The sequence below is a fragment of the Urocampus carinirostris genome, chromosome 5 (genome assembly GCF_059441175.1).
Source record: "Urocampus carinirostris isolate Australia breed hairy pipefish chromosome 5, RoL_Ucar_1.0, whole genome shotgun sequence".
NCBI lineage: Eukaryota > Metazoa > Chordata > Actinopteri > Syngnathiformes > Syngnathidae > Urocampus > Urocampus carinirostris.
The window spans coordinates 32,646,822-32,673,712 of NC_142353.1; the positions used below are offsets into that span (position 1 = coordinate 32,646,822).

Below are 26,891 nucleotides of genomic sequence, written 5' to 3' on the forward strand. Positions count from 1 at the left end.
TTTGTTTTTGAATTGTTGTTGCAAACCAATGCTTTTGATCAGGGGTTCACCAACTCTGCCTCTATCAACGTCTACTAACACCTGAATAGTCTGTGGACCGGTTCTGGAAAAAGCTTACCAATGATAATTTTTGCAACAATGATAGGTGATTTAATTTCTGACTGGTATGACCAATCATTGACACAATCTGGACAATAATACATCATAAAATCCTTCAAAATAATTTTTAAAATGACCCTGTCATTTATATATGTAAATCACTCAATGCTGTTATACAAATTTTAGGGGTTGCCTGAGCGTATTTTAACCTTCCTTTTTTACAACCTGGTAATAACAAAATAGTAACATAGTAACAACATAATAATAACATGATGACTTGCCATTTTAGCAATGGCAATCAAACTGCAGGAGTGACTGTGCTGATCTGTAACAAAAAAAGTATTTCTCAGCTTTAAATTGACTGACTGGTGAACCCTTGGTCTTGAGTTTAATTCCCCTAAAATAAAATTGAGGATGATAAGGTGTGCATGAAAAATGACAGACTTTCTCACACAAGAAACATCTGTCTCAAAAATAACCCAATTTGGGTCAATAGGGAACCAAACATCTTCCTTGAGTTACTGTTTCCTTCTTTTGCATGAACAAAATATTATTATCATTATAATAATTATTATTACTATTATTATTACTATTATTATTATTTTTAATAATAATAAATACAAACCTTGTGTCCTGATTTATTTTTTCAAACAATCCACTCAAAATTGAGTTGTTTTGTTAAAAACGACACAATTTTGAGTTAACCTTTACAGAACATGCCATAAAGTAGTATCAAATAGATCCAAGTTATGGAATGGTCCATTTTTACCCCACTTGACACAAAATTGTGTTGCGTTTGTCAATTAACAATAAGGGCATTTTGTTTGGAAAAACCTAAAAAATGAATAATGGCTCATACAAAACACGCCATAAAGTTGGATCGCATTGATCCAATTATTTTTGACCCTATTTGGATGATATGTAGCATTTAGTTTCTAATTGTGTTTTTACTTTCCAAAAATCTAATTCTAAATACAATTTAAAACATGTATTATATTTTATTAATCAAGCTTATTTCCTATAACATTAACAATACCAAGTTCATTGTTTGTCATTTACTCATTCAGTGCAATTGACTGCAAAATATGTAAAAACATTTTTTTTAAATGAGGTAGCAACAAATAAGTTCAATAGTAGCGATTAAACAGTCCCAAATATATTGTTTGGTGCAACAGCACGACCTATAATGGCGCAACATTTAACCAGATGCTCCATTAATAGTGCACAGTCTGCGATAGGCTTTTGTGACTCCTGACCTCTAATGAGCGCCACGGTTACATTCTTATTTTGTGTCTTAGGTGCGAGGTGCGCTGCCCTAATGGTACATATGGCAACAACTGTGAGAACAACTGCAGTCACTGCTTCAATGGCAACTGTCACATTGTCACTGGAGAGTGTTTGTGTGACCCGGGATTCTACGGAACTTAGTAAGCATCCAAGAATTGACTTTTGGCGGAAAATGCACTGTTACATTTACCTTCACCCAACTGTAAGATTTCATCCATGTTCCTGGGTCAATTTGACCCAGGGTGTGCAAATTCATCCAAACCTAAGGAAAAGGACCGGATTTTCCGGCCAATTAGTTGCACCCAAACAATGGACTTTTGTCAAATATTTTTCCTACATAACGCACATCAGACTGTAAGGTGCATGAAATTTAGACTACAGTGAGTACATTGATTGATAAGTGCAGCTAACTTAAATCACAAAACATTGTATGCAACAGGAATCAGACCCATTTGTGGCGGTAAGAGCTCTAACATTTATTCTCAAGACCACCAGTGATACAGATGCCATTTGAAAAGGCAATAGATTTGATCTCATTATTTCACAGTTTTTACTGATGGTGCCTGATTTGCATCGAGCAGTTGGTTCTGCATTCCGATTAAACATTCTCTCCTTTCGTCACCTTTTTAAACTTTGCCTTATGCCATCTATACCACTGGAAGTAGGCACTTACTGCCATGACCTTATTTGGAATCCTATAATATACAATATTTTACATATTTAGTTGGTGATGTTTATCAATTGATCAATCATTGCACAAATACAGTAGTATATCGTAAAACCTTGTGTCGTAACGCAAACCTACAAATATTGTATGCATTTTCAATCGTTTCCACCTTATTCTGCAGAATATTAGGTACACCAGGTTACCCAATCAACAATTACTGGTAGGGTTTTTTGAAGTGCGCTTTATAATCAGGAAAATACAGACACAGAATCCAAAACACTACTGTTTAATTGGTACGTTATGTTCTTTTTTTAGGACAGCAATTGTGTCTCTCGGTCAAAATGACCTGGCGGTCTGTTAAATGATCCAAAAGTCTCAAAGAATAATTTCAGCAAAATACATTTTAAACTATTTTGTTACTTCTGTTTCTCTGGATAAGTAAAATCCTGGGTCGATTTGATCCAAGCTCCTGTGTCATAAACTTGTGTTATGCTATTGATCCTTTGCCAATTTAGAACTATAACGGTCAGTGTTATTTTGTATTTTATTTATCTTATAAAATCAGCAAATAAAACCACAAAATATAATCACATCTGAAACACACTAACCATCAATTAATACGTTTTTATGTAGCATTAACTCCACCCCAAAAATGTGTTACCAGTCAGATGTGTTTTCATAATCCATGAAGCGAATTTCAACACAAGTTGCCTGAGGTTTGGTCTCTAGATATTGAAAAAAAACTGTTATATCATCTGCAGCTGCAACATGACATGCCAACCGGGAAAATATGGAGTAAACTGCAACCAAAGCTGCCCCTGCCACGACAAGAACTGCGACCCTGTGTCTGGTGCCTGCTACCTTCGTAAGAAAACTAGACTTTTCTTTGTCCTTAAAAGTTTGTGTGTGTTTTTTTTTTTTTACCATTGAGACACAATTTTAATTGAATTGAATTGTCTTTATTGTCATTGATATCCACATCGTGTAACATCGTATGCATCAAGATTAGACATTCAGGGTAAACTTTACAGAAAATGAAAGATAAGACTATTAGGATAAAAGACAAAACAAATATTTACAACATAGTGCTTAGAGACTGACCCATCCTATAATAAAAGGAATTAAAAAGTGCTTGAATTTGGTGTGAAGTGCTTGTACATGCTAGGAATTGTTGCCGTGTTTTACATCAAGTCTGCTTAAAACTGTTGCCGACATTGCTCTCTGTTGGCTTTTCTTTGCCATTGCATTCCTTCTTCCCTTGTGATTAACAGCAGCTTGTATTAGTTTGTATGGTATTGTCCTATGAAGTGTCATCGCTCCCTATCGGTCACTCACAAGAGGACAGGTACATGCTTCACCTTAGCAGGGCACTATGAAATGTGTATAAGTGGAAGGATTCCGTAAAATTTATTATAGGCCATGCAAAAAATTAAGGTAGCGTTTCCCAATGGTAAATTGTACTGGTAAGGACTTTCTGCAACTGGAAATGTAAGAGACATATCATTGCCATTTTAGCCATCACCTATATGTGGAGCTTTTTTTGTAATTTACTCAAAAATCATAGGTCCTTATGATGCACACGCGAGATAAACTATCGCATATGTAAATCACAGATATATTTGTGGCTCTGCAAAATATATGATTCTCACCAGATTTTTTTCATTGAACCGTACTGGAGAAATTGAAAAACTATCTTTAAAAGTCCTTTAAAAGTGCATATATTTTGACCACACAAACCCAGTTTTGTGTGCTTGTTTATGTTGGTGATGGCCCTAGGGAAGAAGCTGTCTCTGTGCCTGTTTGTCCTTATTTTGAGAGACTTGTAGTGCCTACCAGAGGAGAACAGGTCACAGAGGTAGTGACCGGCCTGGGAAGTGTCTTATTGATGGCTCTGCTATGGTATCGCAAGTCAGCAATGTCCTCTAGCCTGGGCAGGGAGCAGCCGATGATCGTTTAGGCTGTGTTGATTACACTTTGTATGTCTTTCCCGTCAGTTACCCTGCTTGCAGCAACAAAACGACTCACAGTTGTCTGTACACAACGTGTGTGTGTGTGTGTGTGTGTGTGTGTGTGTGTGTGTGTGTGTGTGTGTGTGTGTGTGTGTGTGTGTGTGTGTGTGTGTGTGTGTGTGTGTGTGTGTGTGTGTGTGTGCGCAAAGTGATAGACCTTTACACAGTAATTGCTTTTCCAGATTGACGTCCTGGGCGCCTCTTTTATTCCCACCCACCGATAGGAAGGAAGGGGACAGAGAAATCGTGGTAACCGAAAAAAGAACAATGAGTGGACTTTTTCTTAAATTAGTCACAATGGCGGCGGGGGTTCGTGGACTTGGACTTACGTTGCCCTTGAGCGTTTTCCTGTTTTTTTTTTTCCCTGACTGCGAATAAGCACCAGCGAGCGCACGCCAAGGCAATTCATCTGGTCTTTATGAGGCAGGTGTAACCCCAAGGGGACAGCACAGGTTACATATTGAATTCATTCAAACCACTATAGGAAACTGGATCTTCATGTTCCTTTTCATCCCGTCCGTTAAAATACAATAGTCTTTATTGTCCATTATTACATCGTAGTCTATAGTTTTTTACAAGGTTAGATGTGGCACTCCAGAATAACCGTGTAATAAATATCAATCAATCACTACACCAATACTTCATCCCACTACCATCAGAGCGCAGATACAGGACAATAAGATTCAGGAGGGTCTCTGGAAAAGCCTGATCTCCTCCGCCATCACCCTTCTTTACAACAGGCCCTGGTGACCCATCCAATCATTCTGCCCTCATTGTCCCACTGTCATATATGTTTGTCATTCTGCTGTTTTTGTAATGTAATGTCTGTTGTTTTCTCCCGGTACAGTCGGTGGAAGTGAATTTCCCTAACAGGACCAATAAATTAAATCTAATCTAAAGCAAAAAAGAATTTAAGGAAAATATAAATTCAAAAGAATTAAAACTAGAATAGTTGTGCACCATTAGAGCCTCATCCGTGTTGAGATGTGAAACCATTTTTGGTTGTCATTTCCCTTTTTGGCAGGGTCATTGGCACATGAAAATGGAAAACCCAAAGAGTAAAAAGAAGTCCAGATGTAGACAAAAATCCTGAAATGTTGTTGATATTTATTGTTGTTGTGGCCTTGGAGAGTGGAATGTCTTTCTGGGGAAAAAAACGCAGTCAAAAACTCAAAGTGCTAAGTCAGCTTTTCTTTTGCCATTTTTCACATCTAGGGTAATCTAACTGACTGCCTGTTAAAGGTGGTGGTCATATCTAAATTATTTCCCCCTTTTCTTGGGAGGACACACAAACTAAAAAATATATACAACATGGTTAAAAAACAAGAATAAAGACTAAAATATAAATGTATTTTTTCCATGTATATGCAAGATTTTTTTTCACAATCTTGTGTGCTTGTTTAGGGCGGGGGCAAAAACTGGTCTCTGGTCTTTTAAAGGTTCTGTGGCATCTGCCAGAGGGCAACAGGTGAAAGAGGTCGAGGGACAAAACCAAGACCAAAATATTTAAAATCCTAAACTATTTTTGACTTTGACATTCAACTGTTTTGAATACCTTGACCATTTTTACATTAACAACCAGTAATTGCTTGATTTTCCTTATATTAATGTTTTAAATCGCGGTTATTGGGGACCAGAACCACCCACGAAACGTGAAAATCCTTAAAGTAGCAACACCTTTTCATAAAATCCTCCATGAGCCAAACTTACCTCGAGATGACGTCCTTACCGACTGAAAGTATACGACTCTAACAAAATAATATAGATTTACAAAAAAAAGGGGGAACACAGTTGAATGAATGGTCTTTATTTTCATCATACACATGTACAACAAAATTGGAGGACTTCCCCTTTTTTTGAAAGAAAGCAATTTAAAGAGTGGTTGGCTAGCTGCACGCTAGCATCAGTTATCCTCTGATTGAGCCAGATCTCTCTGCTGGTCAGAATGCAACTGTATACGAATTTTAGGTCGAGCTCATCAGTTTCATGGGTAATGGATCTGTTGTAAGTAACATATAGGCTCGGCTGGTGTAGCTTGTGAGAGGTGTTACGTAGGCTAGCCGCTCTTGCCTTCTCTCTCGACGCCGCCTCAGTCGCCTCCACGAACCCAATATTAATCCACAGAGCACCCAGTCGTAATCCCCAATTAGTAGGGCTCTTCTGACTTCGACTACGATTTAAATGAATAAATAATTTTCAGTTTAAAGAGCTGTACTTCACAGTTTGTTTTGGGGTGGACACATTGACTTGTGCATCCGCCCACCCCTGCTGTTTGTCTGACAGCATAGAGCAGCCTATTACAGTCACACACACCTAACACACAAAGCCCTCCCTAACCTGCCCTGTGATAGCAGTTGTTGTGTGCTGTCTGCCGCAGAACACAATGCACGGTACATTAATATCAATGACAATAAAGACAATTCAATTCCAAATCCGCAAAGCCATGAACTAGCGATAACCAAAGTGCAAAGAAGAAAGGTTTCTCTGTATACTTATGGAAATATATGCTTTGGAGACCTCGTCTCAAAATAAGCTAAGAATGACACTGTTTTTTTCTGTGTGTGGTGTGGTTTTTAATTTATAGTTATCTTATTTTTCAAACCTTGCATTTCCTTTTTTTTTCTTTTTTTGCAGAGCCCAACCAGCGAATGGGCGTGATCGCGGCCGGGACGCTGGTCTCCTTTTTGCTGATCGTCCTGCTTTCCCTGCTGTGCTGCTGCTGCCTGTGTCGAGACAAAGAAGACCACAAGTGAGTGGCGCTACTGAGTTATTTTCTGCTGGATTTTAGTCTCCAAAACAGCCTTTAAATAATGAGCATAAGATTGTTATTGCCTTAACGGGGAGCAGCAGGTAGTGGCTGAATTCACAGAACGTGTTTCACGTAATGCTGCGTAGGGCACAATTTGAGCAAGCTTCCACACAGCCAAGTCCAATAAACCCCCCTTTTAAATGATTCATTTCGATTTCCATGCTGTCATCCTACCTCAGATCTAACCCAGACAACTCTTCCAACAGCAAAAAAGCCAAGCGGATCCTGTGCGGACGATTTAGCCGAATCAGCACTAAACTTCCCCGTATTCCACTGAGGAGACAGAAACTGCCAAAAGTAGTTGGTAAGCCCCAAAACTTTCTTTCATATCCCACGCTGAGCCGCCAGACGGTGTCTGCTTTTTTGCAAAAAGAAAACGAAAAAATAACACTCCTTTTGGATCTTTCACTTTGTTCACAACTTTAGACTCAACAGTAGAAGAAGTTTTGACGGGATTCTACTTTTAGACTAACAGTGGCAAGATGAAGTTCTAATGCAGTCTGTTCCTGGCTGCGGGTTGTATTACAATCTCACCTTAATTTAATTTTCCATTATGAAAAGAAAAACAAATTATTTAGGTTTTGAGTTTTACAGAAAACAATGCAAAATCAGGGCTCAGTTGGGTGCTTAAAATCCTTGAATGCTTTAATTTGAATGCTTTGTTTTCAATGATTGTAAAGTGCTTGAATTTTGGTGAAGTGCTAATACATGCTTGAAATTGTTGCCATGTTTCTCAACAAGTCTGTTTAAAAATGACGCCAACCTTGCTCTCTGGTGGATTCTCTTTGCCATTGCATTATTTCTTCTCTCGTGATTAACTGTAGCATTAGTTTGTACAGCATTGTTTTATTAAGCGTATCTGTCCCCTACCGCTACACCCAGACAGGAACTATGAAATGTGTATTGGTGCAAGGATTACGAATCAAATATATATAAATTACTCAAAATTTCAGAAGAAAATCATTTTCCCCAGTGATCTTTTTTCTGATATCAGTATCTTCACACGTCCGGCTAATCTATGAAGAGCGAGATAACGTTGCTACCAGTAACCATGGAAACCAGTATGTACTATCTGTTTCTTGTGACATCGCAAACCCCTACACGAAAAAATGGTCTGGATAGGGATGAGTGCTGCCAAGCTGTACTTGCCCAATACATACTTTAGAATGGTGCCCCCACAACCCAAGCAGTTGAGTGATCCGTGAACCATAGGGTGGTTAAAAACATTTGCTTTGCGCTATAGTCGGTGTGAGTAAAGCTTCAATGAGAAGGTCACACGTAATTAGAATGTTGGCTAACAATGTTGTGTGCCTTATTAGTTCATGTCTTAGCTGATGAGGACTGAGATGTGCACAAACTGCTAAACAAATACTAGCTTTCATTTCAAAGAAATGCACTGATTTTAGAGCCAATTATTGTTCTTGGCGCTCTCTGTTGACCATGTGTTGGAGTTGTTCCGGCTCCAAACTGCTGTTTTTTGGGGGGTTTTCTTTTTAGTTTCTGAGATTATTAAAAGAAGGCCAGTGTTTGTCCAGACAGGTTGATCCCTACAAAAGACGTGGAGTCAAAAGTTTGAGTGGATTCTGAATGTCTCGTGGTCTTAGACCTCATTCTCGTTTATTACAGCATGTTAAAAGTTGCTGATAAAGTTCAACTGTAATGAGCAGTTGAGCATAGTTGAGTATAGCAATCTATGGGGGTAGAATCAAATATGAGAACCACCGCACAAGCAAAATGCCACACATGTGTTGTATTTTATTCTGCTATGGTTGCAAAGTCTTGCAATAGAATTTGATTTTTTATAGAATTTACCACTAGTGGAAATTATATATGATTTTTGTCAATTTCAGATCTATATGTTTTACTTAGTGACAAAAAGTGGATTTTCTCTCTGCTAAATGCATTTGAGAGAATGAGACAGTTCACTTTTAATGAATAGAGTGTGGTATGTTCATATACTCACTAAGATGTGCGCACTGAAAATTTTGTACTAAAATATGTATTTTTTTTTTTTAATTTCACCAGAGCACCTTGTTCCACTTGTAATTACTCTCAGCTTGATATTCTTTCAGAAATAGCTTCCTTCCTGCCACTTTTCCATAAAAAGTAGATTTATGTAGAGTACGACCAATAGTCGTCTTATCCATTGTTTGCCCCACCTCAGCTGTGTATACCTGGTCTTCTTGGTTGCTTTATTGATTAGTTTTCTCCTTGTTTGGGTTAAATGTTTAGAGGGACGGCCAGCTCTTGGTATTTTTGCAGTAGTTTTATGCTCTCTCCGTGGGATGTGTAAATCTTGTAAAATCATCTTGTATCTCATTTCTGCTTTGAAATTTTCCACAACTTTATCAAGGTCTTCATAATGAATGATTACCTCCAGTGTTTCCTTTCACAGACCCCTGAGCCCATCACAGAGCAAGTGCATTTAAACTGACACTCAATGACACGCAAGTGCACTCCGTTATTTTTACTCATTTAGGTTGACATTGGCTCATTCAGAAGTAGTCAGGGAGCTTCTGGAGTCAGTTGGCTGAGCTGAAAGAACAGTGGGACAATATTTGTTTATTTGAATTATAATACAAAACGTTGAAATAATGTAAATGGTAAATGATCTGCATTGATATAGCACTTTTCAAGTAAATGAAGACATCCCAACGCGCTTTACAATGTGCTTCACACTTACTCATTCACACACACACTCACACACCAAAAGCGGCCATGCAGCCATGCAAGGCGCCGACCTGCTTATGGGGGGCATTAGGGATTCAGTGTCTTGCCCAAGGACACTTCGACATATAACACGGAGGAGCCGGGAATCGAACCTACAATCTCTTGATCCCAAGACGAGCGCTCTACATTGTAGTTCCACTTCCCAATTTTGTGTGCCACATGTTGTTAATTCTTAGAAAATATTTTAAGTTTTTAAGCTTTAGGTTTGAAGCCTGAAATGTGGCAAAAAGATTTTGGGGTCTAATACTTTCAAGGCAATATTCTCTGAGAAAAAGAAAAAAAGCGTGGTCTAACTTGGTCTAACTATCCCCTGTGCAGATTGAAACTGAAAGTATGATAATACAGTTTTATCAAACATAAACTTTTTCTTCACATGTCCAACAAAGATCAAAACAACCAAACCACGGCCTACATTTGTCGGCGCGCAAACTCCGAGCAAGGGAGGAAAGAGTTAATAGACAATGACCTGGTTTCTTCTCAATGTCTGGGCAGCATGTGCTTCCTAACTGATTATTTAAGCTCTAGCCTGACTCCATTGTGACCTTGTTCCGTGCCGAGACAGACATGTCTTTGTCATCACTATGTTGGATATCAAAATGCTTGTTTTTAGTGGAAGTCAAGAAAAAACGGAGATGAGCCTTTTACTATGTGGAGGAAAAAAGGCTACAGTGTGATTTAGCGAAAATGCACATTTCCTGTGTATGAAAATGATGTGGTTGTAAGTTGTTGTTTTTTTAAGAAAATACTTCCTGGTTTGTCTCGTGCATAATTTTGGGCCACAGCATTTAGAAACTCTTGACTGAGGCTACGCAGTCCCGCAAATACACACACTTACATTCCAAAGGGGGCCCGATGGGGCTGGAAACAGGAAGTGGTCAAATTTACCCCAGCTTGTGTCAGAGCTGTGATTTATCCCCGCCAGGGCCACTGGCAACAGATGTGGCAAAATAGAATGAAAACGTAACAGGGGAGAAAAGTAGTGATAGGAATTTGAACTCTTTTTATGACAACCAGCTCTTTCGACCCAAACAGTTCTTTGGAAGTTTTTGTTTAATAATTTACTCCCAAAAATAATGAAACATTATGCACCAAATTAATTTATAATTAATTTTAGATATGATACCAGTTTAGAATACCACCTATTGTTTCAATCTACAGTGGACTTGTACTAAATGTAACTTCTCAAATTGTTTATACCAAGCATGCAACAAAGATGACTCCACTCATATTGACCAGTCATGAGCACCTTCATAAGAGAGAAAAAGGGAAGAAGGGGAGTGTGAAAATAGAGAAAGAAATACAGGTTACGAGAAAAATAGAGAGAGAGAAAGTAACAGAAAGAAAGAGAGATATAGTGAGAATAAACTGGAGGGGAGCATAAAAAAGTGACAGAGAAAGAGTGAAAGAGAAAAAGAGAAAGACAGAAAATTAAAGAGCAAGAGAGAGAGAGGGAATAGAAAATGTAAAAGAAGGAGAAAAAGTAAGAAATAGAAGAAAAGTGAGAAGGAGAGACAGAGAGAGAAAGAGAAAACAAAAAACAGAGTTAGAAAGAGGAACAGCGGAAAAGAGAGCGAGAAAAAGAGACAGAGCACAAGATAAAATGAGAAAGAGCAAATGAGAAAAGGGGAGCTAGAAAGGACAGCACAAGAGAGACAGAATGAGACAGTGAGAAAGAGAGCGAGAAAAAAGAGCAGAGTGAAAGAGGGATGGATAGACAGTGAGAAAATTAGATAAAGAGAGAACAAGATAGAGAAAGAAAGAGAATGAAAAACAGACAGAGAAAGGGAAAGAGAAATTGAGACGGAGAAAGAGAGTGAAAAAGAGAGAGAGAACAAGAAAGAAAGAGAGAGAGATAGAGGGGAAGTGAGCGTTTCAAAGGGAGCCAGCTCCTTATAGAAGGTGAGCAGGCTCTCTTTGATCAACCCAAATAGCCAGCTCAAAGAGCCATTTCGTTCACAAACGACGCAACACTAGCAGGAAATAAGTGTTGTCAGTCGTTCCCCCTCGAAATACTACAGTTTGTCGCCTAGCCCTGCCTCCTGGCATCACACAAGACGTGTTTTGCTTTTAGATGTTTATTTACCCTGTGCCCACCACTTTTTAGCATTCCACGCATCTTTTTGCGTCTAAATGTTTCCTCGCGGGTGAATGCTTGAGTGGAGCACCACCCGTGATTCTTTTTTCTCTGCAGCTGGATTAATCCCAGGACACTTGACCGGGAGTGCAGATGTGTGTGCAAATGTAGATGTAATTGGCCAATAAATGAAGTCGAAAACATTCTCAGCTCTTTTTCACTTTTATTTTATCACGTAAGCGTTTATCCTCATTTTGTCACCACTATTTAGGTAAAAGACAAACAAAGGTGGGAATACCATCATTCGTAGGCGATTAGCAGAATAATACACATATGACCGATTAAATATTTAAATTAGATTTATTTTGCTCTTTTTATTTTACTTTTGCATACAGTTGACCCCCAGATATGGAATTGATCTACAGGGTTTAGACGGGTGCTTGAAATCCTTAAAAACATTTGAATTTTAATGACTGACATTTAAAAACATGTAGATTGTGTTTAGGATCCTAATGGGGACAAATTAAAGTAATATTTTGGTACACATGCTTCAATCTTCAGATTTAGTGGCAGATTTGTAAAAGTAACCCTTTTTGCCCCCCACTGAGCAACTGCACAGTTAAGCTCTGCAGCTGTGACGTGTCAATAATACACTTAAGCGTGGACAAGGGTCCCAAAGGCGTCCAGTCTGTGGAAAACCGTCCCAGGGGACCTGAGTGGGTGTTATTTTGAAAAGCAGCAGTTGTTTAACCGCGTTGCAAATTGCCCATGTGTTGTCTCGTTGACTAACATAACTGCCATGCTTACATACAGGAGCTGCTTGGCATTCCTCGGCTACCGCGGATGAGCTACTAAGTGGTGACCCTGAACAAGGAATCTCTCACATTCAGTCTGTCAGGCTCATAAATGAGGAGACACAAAGTCCCTGCAGCTCATTTTGTTTGTGTTGACCTCAGGTTAGGAAAGGAGAATAGAATATCACATTTTTGCGCTAAAAATTCACGAGAGTTTAAAAGCTGTGTTGAAAAATATATATAAACAGAGAGGCCTCGCTACTCCGCCCTTCAGTTATTTCTGCTTCACTGCTTTGCGGATTTTGAATTTAATTAGCTTCATTGTAATTGATATCAACGTATCGTGCATTGTGTTCTGAGGAGACAGCACACAGCAAATGTTGTCACGGGGGCAGGTTAGGGAAGTTTTTGTGTTTTGGGTGGGCATGAGTATGTGCGTGATTGTGATAGGCTGCTGTATGCTGTCAGTCCAACAGCAGGGAGGGCGACAAGTCAATGTCACAAACCTGGAACTGAGACGGGACCCAATTGCGTTCGTTTTACTCAGCTTTATTTAGAATGAGGAAAGGGCTTGCACCCACGATCCGGTGATCGTTGGTCACGGGTAACAGATCGCTGGGAATGCGGAAGTGGCATTTCCGTGTCGAGCAAAGGCAAAGTCAAAGAGCGAGAAAAAAACGGGTCAATGGCCGGGATAGAGGAGCAAAAACGTAAACGGGTTCAGAAAAAGGTCTACAACGAGAATCAGACGGAGAACAGGGCAGGATAGAGTCAGGAGTCACAAAGGTTTGCCTAGCGTGTAGCGTAGGTTCACAGACGATCCGACAAATGTTGACAGGAAAGAGGAAGCAGCCAATCAGCGTCCGCGGCTGTTGGCGCCAACGGAGCAGACTCAGGTGCCCGCATCAGTAATCATGACAGTCAATGTGTCCGCCGCCCTAAACAAACTGCCAAGCATGGCGAAAGCTAGCCAGCTTTTACTTTGAAAATAAATTCTTCAATTGAATTAAAAATTGAGGAAAGTCAAAAGAGTGCAAAGAAAAGGTGATCACCAGCGGGTGCTATGTGGATTGTTATTGGGTCCAGGAAATGACTAAGATAGTGTCGGCTACGTAACAAGCTAACTCTGCCGACCCCGTATCTCACCAACACCAAATACATTACCCATGAAACAACTTGTTGGAAACTACATTTGGGATTTGAGGACACCCTACACTAGCGTGCAGTTAGCCAGCCGCTCTCTAAATTTCTTTCCTACTCTGAAAGGAGAAGCCCTCCGATTTTTTTGTACTTTAGTACAGTCTTTTATTTGTAGATCTATGGTTGTTATTTTGTTATGGTCGTATACTCTCAGTCGGTAAGGATGTCATATCGAGGCAAGTCTGACCCTTGGGTTTTTATGAAGGGGTGTTACTTCTTCGAGGATTTGCACTTTTCGTGAAGGGTTCTGGTCTACATTAACAGCGATAAACAAGGAAGTACTGTATAACTCATTTTTGACGAACACGTGAATAGAGGCTACCACAGCAGCCAATGTTTGGATGATTTCTGACAAATTCTGTCTCGAGGGGTGTATCTTTCCCGAAAAAGGAAGTCAAAATTCGCATATGACCTGAGCAGGGTTCAGCGTTAACAATTTAACTTCATAATAACTATAAAAATGACATCTGTGATTGATATTTTCTTCAAGGCCGCAATGTTTCCTTTGTAGTCGCCTAGGAATTGGATGCAGTTCGAAGAGTTTTGCCAGTGTTATTGGTGGCACGTTGCAACATTCGAAGCTGTTAATTCATCACCAATGTCATGTGGTATCAATCAGCGAATCAGCCCCACTCTGTTAACCGACATGTAGCGTAAAACCGATCCCGAGTCCGCCGGGGGAGCAGACTGTTGTTCTTGTAACGTGGTAGCGTACCCTTGGGCTGACCTCCGGGCTTCTGCGTTTGTTTTGCCTTCTCAGTAGCCCACCACGACCCCGAGCACAACTTCAACTGCAGCTTCATCGAGCCCCCTTCGAAGGCCGAGCAGCCTTCCCCTTCCTCCTGGTCATCACAAGAGTCCTTCTCCTCCTTTGAGAGCGGCGACGAGGGTCCGGTGTACTGCGTCCCCCATGAAGGTGAGTCAGTCAATAAATAAACACACTATTTATCTGCACCGACGCACTCTAGTGGCGGTTCGTTCGTGATCGAAATGGCTATGTGGAAGTGAATGACGAGAGCCGACTCCACATCTAAAAGGAGCCGGTTCCATTGGAAAAGCTTTATCTCTCTTTCACTCCCCGTCCCCTTTGTCCTCCCTTTCTGACTGTGTCGTTGTCGCTCTGTCTGTTTTTCATTCTCTCTCTCATTTTCTCCCTCTCCCTCTTTCAATCTATATTTCTCTCTCCAACTTTATAACTCTCTCTCTTTCTTCCTCTCTCTAACTCTCTCTCCCACTGGGGGGCGGCAGTGGCTCATGAGGTAGAGCGCTCGTCTTGGATCAAGAGATCGCAGTTCGAATCCCGGGTCCTCCGTGTTACATGTCAAAGTGTCCTTGGGCAAGATACTGAACCCCTAATGCCCCCAATAAGCAGGTTAGCACCTTACATGGCTAACATTGGGAAATGTAAAGCACTCTTTTGGGAAGTCTTGACTTGAAAAGCGCTATATAAATGCAGATCATTTCATTTCTCTTTCTCATCTCATTCTCTTTGTTTCCCTCTCTTTATAACTCTCTATCTCCTCTTTCTTTTTTTAACTATTTATCTCTCTCCTTCTCTAGTTCCTTCTCCCTCTCTTTCTATCCTTCTTTCTATCTCCCCTCTCGATATTTCTCTCTTTCTATATCCTTCTAGATAGATAGATAGATACTTTATTCATCCCCGAAGGGAAATTCACATTTCCAGCAGCATCCCTTCGCTGAGAACAATACAATAATAAAGCAAAAAGAATACAATATACAAATACCCAGTGTGACGTGCAAATGCCCACTGTAGCGTGTTATATAGAATATCTAAATAGTGCTACACAGAATACATATTGCAATAAGATTCGGTAATATGCAATGTAGGTGGTGTGGTTTACTGTGGGCTTTTATTCTGCCGGGTAGAGTTAAAGAGCCTCATGGCATGAGGAAGAAAATATCTCTTCAGTCTGTCCGTAGTACAAGACAGTGACAGCAGTCTGTCGCTGAAACTGCTCTTCTGTCTGGAGATAATGCTGTGTAGTGGATGCGATGGATTGTCCATGATTGACCGCAGCTTTTCCAGTGCCCGTCTCTCAGCTACTGTTGTTAGGCTGTCCAGCTCTTTGCCCTTAACAGAGCTCTTCTGTTTTTCTCTTTCTCTTTGTTCCCTTCTCTCTTTTCCTATCTTCTGTCCCTTGTCTCTTTCTCTTTCGCTCTTTCTTTCTCTTTCTGACTCTTTCTGTCTCCCTCTTTCTCTATCACTTTATCTGTCTCCCTCTTTCTTTCTCTTTCTATCTCCCTTCCTATAGGTTCCTCTTTTTTTTTACATCTCTTTCTGCCTCTCCTCTGTCTGTCTCTCTCTTTTCCTCTAAAGACGTTTGTGTCTCATCAATATGAGCCGCATCCGCTCTGATGTTTGCTAAGTATAAATGATTTCAAAATTAAAATTAGGTACAAGTTCTCTGTAGATTAGAACAATAAAGGCTATAGAAAATTAATAACATGAAACATATAGGTGTACTGTTTAAATATTATGAGCTGATGAGCATTTTGAGATCGGGCCCTTCTCAGTGAGCCGAGCTGGTTACCTTAAGGACCTAGAAGTCCTTTTATTTACGCACAGGCCTAATGTGTTGCTGGCATGAGAAGTTCCCATACACACTTGCAAAGTTTGTGAAGATCCCCCCACTGCCAGATGCCGTGACTCACTCAAGTCTGCAGATCTCATTATGTGAACCGTGCCTCTCCATGTGCCATCTGTGTCTTACTTTGAGAGCAAGAGGAGGCTAAACAGGAAACGCACGGTCAAGTCAGCATGTAGATCAAATCCACAGTGCACTTTGTGATGTTTGTTAAAAAAAAAAAAATCCAATACTTTCATTCAGGAAGTACAGGATTTGTTGGATTTAGCGCTCCAGATTTCTGATTCTTTTTAACTTAAAGGGAATTAGACGAGTGATAATATCTGAGGGCTCGAATGGGTTCTGACTCTCATGTTTCTGCAAGTACAGTGATTAAATATGTTCGAACAGGAATTATACAATCCAAATACAGTAAACCATTGAGATTCAACATTAATCCGTTCTAAGGTGGGGATAATAATATGAAATTGCCTTGTAGCAGGAATGAAAACCTCAGGTCATCAGCTTATTCCTTCTGAATCCCCGGCACTCCAGATAAAACATTAAAATAATTATATAATGTTTAATATGTGCATAAAATTAGGTAACATTTTATTAATAATATATGTTGAAATAAACATTTGATTTACCTTTGGTGTGATCTGTGTTAAGCTGGTTGAGGCGAGTAGCGGGTGGATGCAGACGGCCGGAAGATGGTGACGTATTAAATCGTACAACTGATAAAAACTGTCATGCTCTAAGAAGATTTATTTGCTCTAATCGCCTCTTTATTTGTAATAATAGAGCCGATTGTTGATTGGATATGGAATTAGTAACTATTCACGTGCCTTCTTCGGATATGCTTCGTTCTGTTTTTGCTTCTTCAGCACCATTGCAGTCCATAATGTATAAATACAGGACAAATAATACAGTATTGTCAACTCGAAACGTTTTTAAGAAGTACACAAGATTCTTTACTGAATGAAGAAAAAGGCATTGTGGGAGGTATTTCATTCAACGGCAAACTGGAATTTCATAATGACGTAAACCGATAACAGACGAGCATATTGTGACGCCAAACAACAGCAAACAGGCATCTTCAGAGACTTAACTCACAAGGACGAAAAAATTATGAATTTTTTGTATTGGGGCAAGCAAAATAAGTTGTTGTTAATGTCATATGGTGGAGAAAAGGACACGAAGAAGGCTAAAACAAAACAGCTTATTACACACAAGTGAAAACTTTAATTTAAAAACAATTATAAAGTATGGAATCCACTAGAGGCTTTAACAATCAACAATGGATGATCCTGTTAGAAATGACACCCCTTAAAAGTAAGTATGAATCATAAACAGATCTCCTAATACATTTAGGCATGTTAACTTCTCATCTCATCTCATTAGCTACACTGCTTATCCTCAGTAGGGTCGCGGGGGTGCTGGAGCCCATCCCAGCAATCATCGGGCAGTGGGCAGGGGACACCCTGAACTGGTTGCCAACCAATCGCAGGGCACACAGGGACAGACAACTCACTCGCTCATTCACACCTAGGGACAATTTGGACCGGCCAATTCACCTGAATTCACCTGAAATGCATGTTGACTTATTTCCAAAAATCTGATCCGCACTGTTTTTGATGGGTAATTCTAATTCTTGTTAATGTTCTGCAGAATCTGCAAATGAAAGTAAAGAGAAGCGCAGCCTCAGCCCGGAAAGTGAGAAGCAAGACTCCGCCCCGGCTGATGAAGATGCCGGAGAGTACACCTCCCTCAAGGACACCAGCATCATCAAACCAGAGAACGGGGATCAACTTGCCCCCAAGTCTTCGGACAGCGAAGGCTCTACCAGCGGTTCCGAGTACGCGGCCGCGGCCCTTTACGCTCGTATCGCTCGCCTCTCCAAGCAGTCAAAGGAGGAAGAACATCCTGGTAAAGATGGGGATTTACCAAACTTTGAGTACAGGCGCAACGGGAAACCTCCGCCGTCACCTGGTAAGCCTAAACCCCGTCCCCCAGACCCTTCAACTAAGCCCAAGGTATCGTGGATCCACGGAAACAATCCTCAGCCAGACCAGCTTGGGCAATCTGGTATGAAAGCGCTCCCTGTTCCCAGGGAAAAAAAGCGTACCTCCAGTGACGTCTCAGCCAAGAGCGACAAAAGCAGAGATCAGCAAAAGAAGCAGGAGGGCGACACCAACAGCTCACCCAACAAACACAAACCTTTGAGGGGCAAGAAGTCCGGGGACGAACCCAGCAGTCCCAGTCACCTTGAGCACATCAACGGTGTGGTCCAGAACGCCCTCAAGAAGATCAGCAACTTCCACAGCTCTTCGGCCGATAAGAAAAGCGCCGACGCTACAAAGGAGACCCCCAAGGAACCACCTAAAAGCCCCAAAGTCATCCATCCCCACATGAACTCTGAAGCCGCCACCCTTCTAGCTGCTCAGCTCAAGGAAAAAACCCAAAGCATCAACAGAAACGAGGGTACTGGCTTGAACAAGACCAACGGACTCTCCACACCAAAGGGAACCCGGGAGAGGCCGACCCCTCCGCAGAAGGCCAAAAGGACCCCTTCGACCGGTTTGAATCCGCAAGGATCCACCAAGCCTCTGCTTCCCACCTCCAGCAGCCTCCAGAAGATGGTGGCGCCCATCACCACCGACCCCGAAACTAAGAGCCCGGAAAAGCAGGACTTAAACGGCTCCAGGTCGGGGGAACAGGCGACGGAAGCCACCCCCAAGAAGACTCCTATTAAAAAACCTCCCAGGAAGAAAAGCAAGGAGGCGACTCTGGATACAACGGAGAGCAAAACGCCGCAACAAAAGACGGCAATCATGCCACCACAGATTGTCAAATAATGACTGCATTTTCTGGCATCCGAAATCAGGGACCACCAAGAGCGAAGAAACCGAAGATCATCAAACGGTCTCATTTGTCGAGTGCGGCATCGGTATCACTTTCAAACCACAACCACATTTCGTGCTGCATTCTAGAAAACCGCGAAAACTTGCTCTGATCTCGTTTAAGATCAACTAAAAACATAGCATGCCTGCCGCCGTTAACTCGTGTTGTGTTAGGCAGATTTTCGATTAAAAGATACCTGCAAATTTTGAACTGAGGGATGTAACATGATTCGATTTGAACGGCATATTAGGCAATAAGGCTATCCTTATCATTTTATATAAATATGAAGGAACTTTTCAGTACTGTGAATAGAATTGTGGCATTTTTAATTAGTATACAGCAAACCACCAGGATACGACATTAATGCGTTCTGAAGTGGGGTTCGGAAACATAAAATTCCTTATAGCGGGGGATAGAATACATGGTAATTAGCTAATACATTCTGAACCCCGGTGCCTTAAATTAAAAAAAACACAATAAGTAAACGGTATTTAGTAAGTACTACTCTAGGTAAAATACATGTATTAAATAGCATTATAAATACATATACATGTAAAGGAAAAATTACATTCGATTTACTTTTGGTTTGGCGTGACAGAGCCTGGTCAGGTGGAGTAGCAGGTGGATGCAAAGGTGGGAGGCCACGGCAATGGCTGATTAGAAATTCAACTGATTTTTAAACTTCCCCTTAGGAGGATTTCTTTGCCCTTAGACAATTTCCTTGCTTTAATCGCCTCCTTAATTTTAATAATAGTCCCAATCATTGATTGGTTAGAGCCATGCAACTTAGCAAGGGTAGCAATTTGTGTGCACCCTTGTTATTTCTTGATAATCCCTTTAGCATCATTCAAGCCTTAGGACTCGTCGCCACGAAATACAGTACAAAATATACATCGCCAACTCGAAGCACACAACATTCTCTACTGAACGAAGCGAGAGAAAGGCATTGAAGGAGGGATATCAGCCAATAGCATATCGCCATTTTATGACGCCATTACGCAAAATAGTGTGACCTTGACCAATAGCAGACTGGAATCATATAGACATAACCCACAAAGTTTGAGTTTTGTACATTTTTGGGTACATAAAAAAAATGTTGCTGATATCGGGGGGAGATGAGGGCCCGAAAAAGTTATTTGACACCGTATGTCAAGACCAGAACAGAAGCAGGACCCACTTGCGTGACGTTTTATTTAAGGAAAGAGAAAGGGCCGCGGCAACGATCCGGTGTTCGCTGGAGCCTGGAAGCCAATCGCTCTCCCAATCAGATTGTGATCCAAATGCCGAAGTGAATCATCCGTAGCGGGCGATGGCGGTGTCAGGAGCGGAAAACTGGTCAGTATCCGGGACTGGGAGAGCAAGACGTGGTCAGGGTCGGAAACAATCGTAAACTGGGACGGGAGAGCAGACGGGGTATTCAAAAACGGGTCGTGAGTCGGGACGGGAGAGCAGACGTGGTCGGGATCAAAACAGGTCATAGCGGGAGACAAACAGGAGCAAAAAAACGGGACAGGCGTGAGTCAAGGTCAAAAAAGGCTTGCCTAGTATACTCGGAGATTCGCAGACGGACTGACCACAGGGGATTGACAGGACTGGGTTCAAATAGTGACAGGGAGCCAATCAGAACCCGCGGCACTTGGTGCCAAATGAGCGGTTACAGCTGAGTCACATCAGTAGTGAACACGTTGTAAGGTGGGGACACCGTATCCCAGGGTTCTACTGTCTAGGATCATCTCGTTTTCTCGAATGCAGCAGTGGTTTAAAATTGTTAAAAAAAAAGATTTCCAGCAGGTACTAAATATCCGGTTGTCTTAGAAGATAACAAAGCACCCTTATATTTTTGTGGACCGCCAAACAAAAAAAAAAAAAGACTTATTTTATATCTAAATCATTTTTTTACAGAAATGGGGTCAACAGTCTCCAAAAACTTGACGGGAATTTTACAGACTTGTTTGCCGTCCCAACATTCCTGACCTACAAACAAAGCCGGGATGCTTTCTCATGATGGATTTTTTCACTTGGTCCCAACTGTGAAAACAAGTCCAAGCGGGTAGAAAAAGTTTACAAATTCCTGAGCAGATCCGGAGCAGACTTTCTCCATTGCCAATGTCTGGATGGCCACAAAGTTTCGGGGTCAGAAATCGACGTGCCGAGGTGAAATCCGAACCCCGTTTTTCGTCCCGCTTCTAAAACATTTTCGACGGTCTGTTTTCCAAACCGCAGTCATCTGGATTTCCCGAGAGCTGCATTTCATAAAAATATAACCTCAGTCGAATGTTTTGTCTATGAGTATTCGCCCCAAAACTGATCAATGAATGTGATAAGGACGTTTGTGTCTTTTTATCAAGGATATAATGAAGATTTTTTTTTTTTTAATTTCACGGATCATATTGCCGTGAAATGCTGAAGAAACAAGCTGCTTTGAGGAGCGATGACGTGAGCTTGGACTGTGGATCAGTTTAAGCAACAGAGGCTTGTTAGCTTGTGAGCTAGTTTTACAGTGCCTTGCAAAAGTATTGCCCTCCTCCCAAAGAACTTTTTGATATATTGTCATATTTCAGGCATCAAACAGTCAGATGTCATCAGGGAACGTCTGGAGTCAGTTGGCTGAGTTGAGAGAACAGGGGGCCAATATTTTTGCAACCTGCTTCTCAATTTTTGCTGATAATATAAAATGTTGAAAATAATTGGTTCCACTTTAAGATATTGTCTCTTATGTTTTCGAGTCTTAGAAAAGATTTTTGTAGCTTTAAGTTTGAAGCTTGGAATGTGGCAATACAGACGCTGCCCGACTTAGGAACGAGAATTTGAATTTGTTCATAAGTTGCTTCAGTGCTATATTTTGGATGTTTAAGGTTTATATAAGTACGTTTAAGGTTCCTGTATTGTTTTGTATTAAATAAAAATTTCATAAATTAATATGCTCTATAAAGATAAATAAGGTTAAGTGTAACTTACTTTTGGAAGATAAGCTTCAAGTGGTCCTCCGTGATAGAGAGTGGCTGAAAAAAGTGATCTTATCATTTTCTCAACCGCATCAAGCTTTCTTATTCCACTTTCATTTCAAATGAAACGGTTCGCCTCTTCTTTACACTTTATCAACCATATTGAATGGATGCACGAGATATTTAACAATAAAAATGTCAAAGTTCTTAGCGCGCTGGAGATACAGTATAGAATGTTAACACACGAACTAGGAGGAGGAAGCCGGATTTCTTCTTCGGGGTGGATGCTGGGTGACCTCTCACAGCGCCACACGCCAGTAGAGGCGGAAAGAAGAACTACAGTACTGTCCTCTACTCTGAAATAGGTGCACACAATAGAAAATCTAACTTACAGCAATGTCCGGATATTTTAAGTAGGGCAGCGTCTGTATGACAAAAAGTTCTTGGAGGTGCGGGGCCAATACTTATGCTACTCACTATACCGTAGTTCAACTCGCAGGTACTTCAACTGGAACCATTTTTTTTTTGTTTTACCTAGCGGGAACGCTTCCCCCTTCAAGGCATTGTCGCATAGCTACGTTGTACGTTTCTCGTTTCAAGGTACATTTTCTTACGTTACTTTTGCAACTTTTTGAACTTGTATACTTTGTGTACTTTCGACGCCATATCTTTGTAAGCTGTGCTTATGTGACCACCTCTGTTTTGATTTGTTTTGTTTGATTTTTGGGCGTTTTGGAGCCTCAATGAACCGGCTTTTATGTCGTATGATCCGAAGGAGTATGAGGACCACACTGAAAAGAAAATAGGGGAGTTTATGAGGAAACGCAGGAACGCATTTTTCAAAGACTCAGGGTTGGAACAGTTTAGATATAATTGGGTTCTTTTTTTATAATTGTGTTGGTTTTAATTAGTTAAATCGATAACCTAACCACATTTTAGGGTCTGTTTTTTGGGGGTTAGTTTTTGTATTAGTTATACTTACTTAATCAATTATTTGTCAAATCAAAACCTTTAGTTTTTCAAGCCACTGATTATAGTGTCCTAGAATTCATTTATTTCATATTGTTGCACCCCCCCAGAAATTAATTTGAGATTTTTTTGTTAAGGAGGGGGGAAAAAACGTATTTGCCTCTAAATATTTTTGAGATTATTTTTTTTACAGGAGAAGGGCATAAAACTATCACTCCCCCCAAATTTATTAAAAATATTTTGTCAATGTTTTTTTTTTAAACGGAATTATCCCCTCCCCACATTTATTTTAAAATTTATCGTTTTAGAAAGATGTATAAAAACACAATAATTCCCCATAAATTATTTGGTACTTTTTTCTTTTCAAACCGGAGAATGAGAAAGCACATTCATATTATTTTCATATATATATATATATATATATTTTTTTTTTTATTTTTTTTTTATTCTACCAAAACATCGTTACCCCTGCCCCCCAAATTATCTATTTATTTTTATTTTCTTTTGAACATTAAAAAAAACTATTATTTACCTCAAAAAGTATTTGTTGGACTAATTTTACAGAAGGATTTTAATAAACACGATTTCCCCCTCCCCAATAAATATATTTTTAATCATTTGTACTACATGGAAGCACCAATACATTTATATTGACAAGTTAAGAAAACGATTACCCTTCAATACTCAATTGAACTATTGAAGAATAATTTAGATATTGAAAAAGAAAAATTGATTTCCGAGACATGTTTTTTACATGATTTATGATATTACAGACTAATAATGTGTTTTTCATAATACTGTAGTTCATGTTTAGAAAAAAAACGTTATGATGGCCACAATTATTAATATATAAGTCTGTCAACTTTCGGATCTTTATACGATTTTCTTTTTTTGGACTATTTTTTTTTAGTAATAATAATCATTTTTGACTTTTTAAAATGCGTCCTGATAATTTTAGTGAGTTTAGTTTTTTCATATGGAACACACAAACTTTGCACGACTTGTTTCCCATTCCTTTATTTGACAAACTCTCGACTCATTTTTTCTCCCATTTACAAGTTTTTATGGTTTGAAAAAAAACATTACATTTGAAAGCTAATGTTGACTGAGCCCTTAATCACAAGAAGTCACAAAGGGCTGCACAGACCACAGATTATTGCAAACTACAGGCTATTATTACACCATCCCCCGATCTAAAACCTACATGAGGGCAAGGAAAAACCTCAAAATGAAGAAACCTTGAGAAGGGAACACACACGAGGTAATCCCCCTTCCAGGATGAATAGGCTACAAAGAATGCTGCAATAACAAATAATACACAGATATTGTCAACATGAAGTATAGGTCATTCATAAGCTATACAAAAACTCTGCAACTTTGTTTACCTCGTATACTTCGACCACGTCGTTTCCAGACTGCAGCTGATTCACAACTCAACTGTTTCTTTACAGGGTTGACCTAATACTCCTTCGTGCCTTATTTTTCTTTACGTTTAGTCCACGATGTTGTTCTCTGTCGACGTTTTTTGTTTGTGGGCCACTAACCGCATGACGCAGAGTATAATTACATGCTATTAACAGCTGAAAACCCTACGTTACCCCTTTTTCCCTACAGTGAACTCAAGATATTTTCTTTTTCTATGTTATTGTAAAGCAGAGGTCACCAACAACTGAGCGGCGGCTTGGAAAATTCTCTCCAGTGATGGGTCATTGGGATTTTCTAGGATTTTCTAAATCATTGACCATTGCTTCTAACATCAATTAATTCGATTTTTTTATAAAATCAGCATATAATTAAATACGTGAAAAGCTCGTTGCCCTCATACAAGGCGGACATTTTAGTAGTTGACTGGGCCTATCTTAACCAATCGTCTGACAGTTACAACCTGGTAATAATATAATAGTAACGTATTAACAAAATAGTAATAACATAAGCTGTTAGAAATGCATATCAAACTGCTAGCCCTTTGCGCTAATTAGCTCTCAGCCCCCAAAAGGTTGTTTTTCAAATCCAAATTCATATGTATAGCACTTTTCAAACATGTAATGTTAAAAAAGTAACACGAATACATCAAGTTACTCACCCTCAGAAAAAAATAGTGATACTTTTATTACAGTATTTTTTATGTTAAAATAGAAATACATTATTATACATACATAATATTTCTTTAAAATTGGATTTCTTGCAAATGTTGTTGTCATGTGAGAAAGACGTATCTCCATTTTATTTATTTTTCCCATTTTGCATTTTTACATTGAAAAAGTGACAAAAAAGCTAATTTGTACAACAATCCCTCGGTTAATGGGGACCAGAACCCCTGGCGGACGCTTGAAAATCAGCAAAGTAGTAGCGCCCCTTCATAAAAGCCCCAATGGGGCAAACTTGTCTCGAGATGACATCCCTATCGACTGAGAGTATACGACTAACAAAATAACGATAGAAAAATGAACAAAGAAAAACACGGAACCCAAAAATATCAGTTGAATGAATGGTCCTTATTGTCATAATACAGAAGTACAACAAAATTGAAGGGCTTCTCCTTTAATTGTAAGAAAGTGATTAGGAGAGCGACTTGTTAGCTGCACTCTAACATCGAGTATCCTTGGCTTGAGCCAGGTCTTTGTGCTTATTAGAATACAAACGTCCCGATTGTAGCAGAGTTGTAGCTCCAGGTAATCTGTTTCATGGGTAATCGATCCGGTGCTGATGAGATACAAGCTCTGCAGGGGTGGCTTGTGAGAGTTGTCACCTAGCCTTGCTGCAGTAGGCCTGACCTACAGAGCTATCCCCTTCTCTGCCGTCGCCGCCTCAGTCACTTCCTGAATCCAATAATATTCCACAGATAATGGTGATCACCATTTTTTTGCGCTCTCCTTACTCCTCAGTGTCAATGTAACAAGCCGCTAAAAGCTAGCTGTCATCATGCTTCGCAGTTTTTTTTAGGTGGTGGACTCATTGACTTATGCGCCCGCCCACCCCACTGTTCAACTGACAGCATACACCAGCCTATCACAGTCACGCCCACCCGACACACACACACATACAACCTGCCCCCGTGATAGTGTTTGCTGTCTGTTACAGAACACAATGCACTGTACGTTTATATCAATGACACTAAAGACAATTTATTTTAAAATCCGCAAAACCGTGAACCAGCGATAACCAAAGCACAAAGTAGTGAGGGAATACTTCATTTTTCAAATGACAGCATGATATCAATACTAGATAGATAACGATGCCACTTGTACGTTTGACCCCATCTCAGTATTACAACCTAGTTATGACATAATAATAACATAGTAATCCCATAATTTGTTATTATAGAAATGTATATGAAACGGGTAATTAGTAACAAAAAATTAGCTCTGAGCTCCCAAAAGGTTGGTGACCCCTGTTGTAAAGTATATCTGTGTATGGCCCTTGAGTCAACGTTCTCATGTATTTACCCGGAATAAAAAGAAAAAGCAGTACAATCAGAAAAGTTCTGTGTCACTGTTTGTATTGACGGGATAATTTATGCCGGGTTTCTCTCGGGTGCCTGACCAAAATTCGGCCTTTTAGCACTTGAGGAGAACATCTGTGCCGCGGGAAAAGAGAGTACATATTGACTCATAATCTAATAAGCGTCCGATTGTCTTTCATCCTTGATATGCGACCCTTTCCTGTGGGTCCGGGCCCCCGGGGTCCAAGACGGCCCTTCAAAGAGGCCTGGGGGAAACCGGCCGACTGTTAGTTTGGCTCACTCCGGGATCGAAAGATGGGGAAATGATATGTACAAGGGCTCCTTTGACAGTGAAAACAGTGGAAAGTCTGTAATGG

At 40.1% G+C, this 26,891-nt stretch overlaps 1 protein-coding gene across 1 annotated transcript in view; it reads left to right on the top strand.

The window, feature by feature from the left end:
• scarf2 (scavenger receptor class F, member 2) overlaps window positions 1–26,542 on the top strand; it is a 47,724-nt gene extending 21,182 nt beyond the window's left edge. Inside the window, exons 6-11 of the mRNA XM_088336465.1 lie at window positions 1,398–1,526; window positions 2,815–2,918; window positions 6,697–6,811; window positions 7,078–7,175; window positions 14,430–14,585; window positions 17,926–26,542. Of these exons, the coding sequence (XP_088192591.1) occupies window positions 1,398–1,526; window positions 2,815–2,918; window positions 6,697–6,811; window positions 7,078–7,175; window positions 14,430–14,585; window positions 17,926–19,112 (1,789 nt within the window). The 3' untranslated portion in view covers window positions 19,113–26,542. The remainder of the gene's footprint in view (window positions 1–1,397; window positions 1,527–2,814; window positions 2,919–6,696; window positions 6,812–7,077; window positions 7,176–14,429; window positions 14,586–17,925) is intronic.
• The last annotated feature ends 349 nt before the right edge of the window (window positions 26,543–26,891 follow it).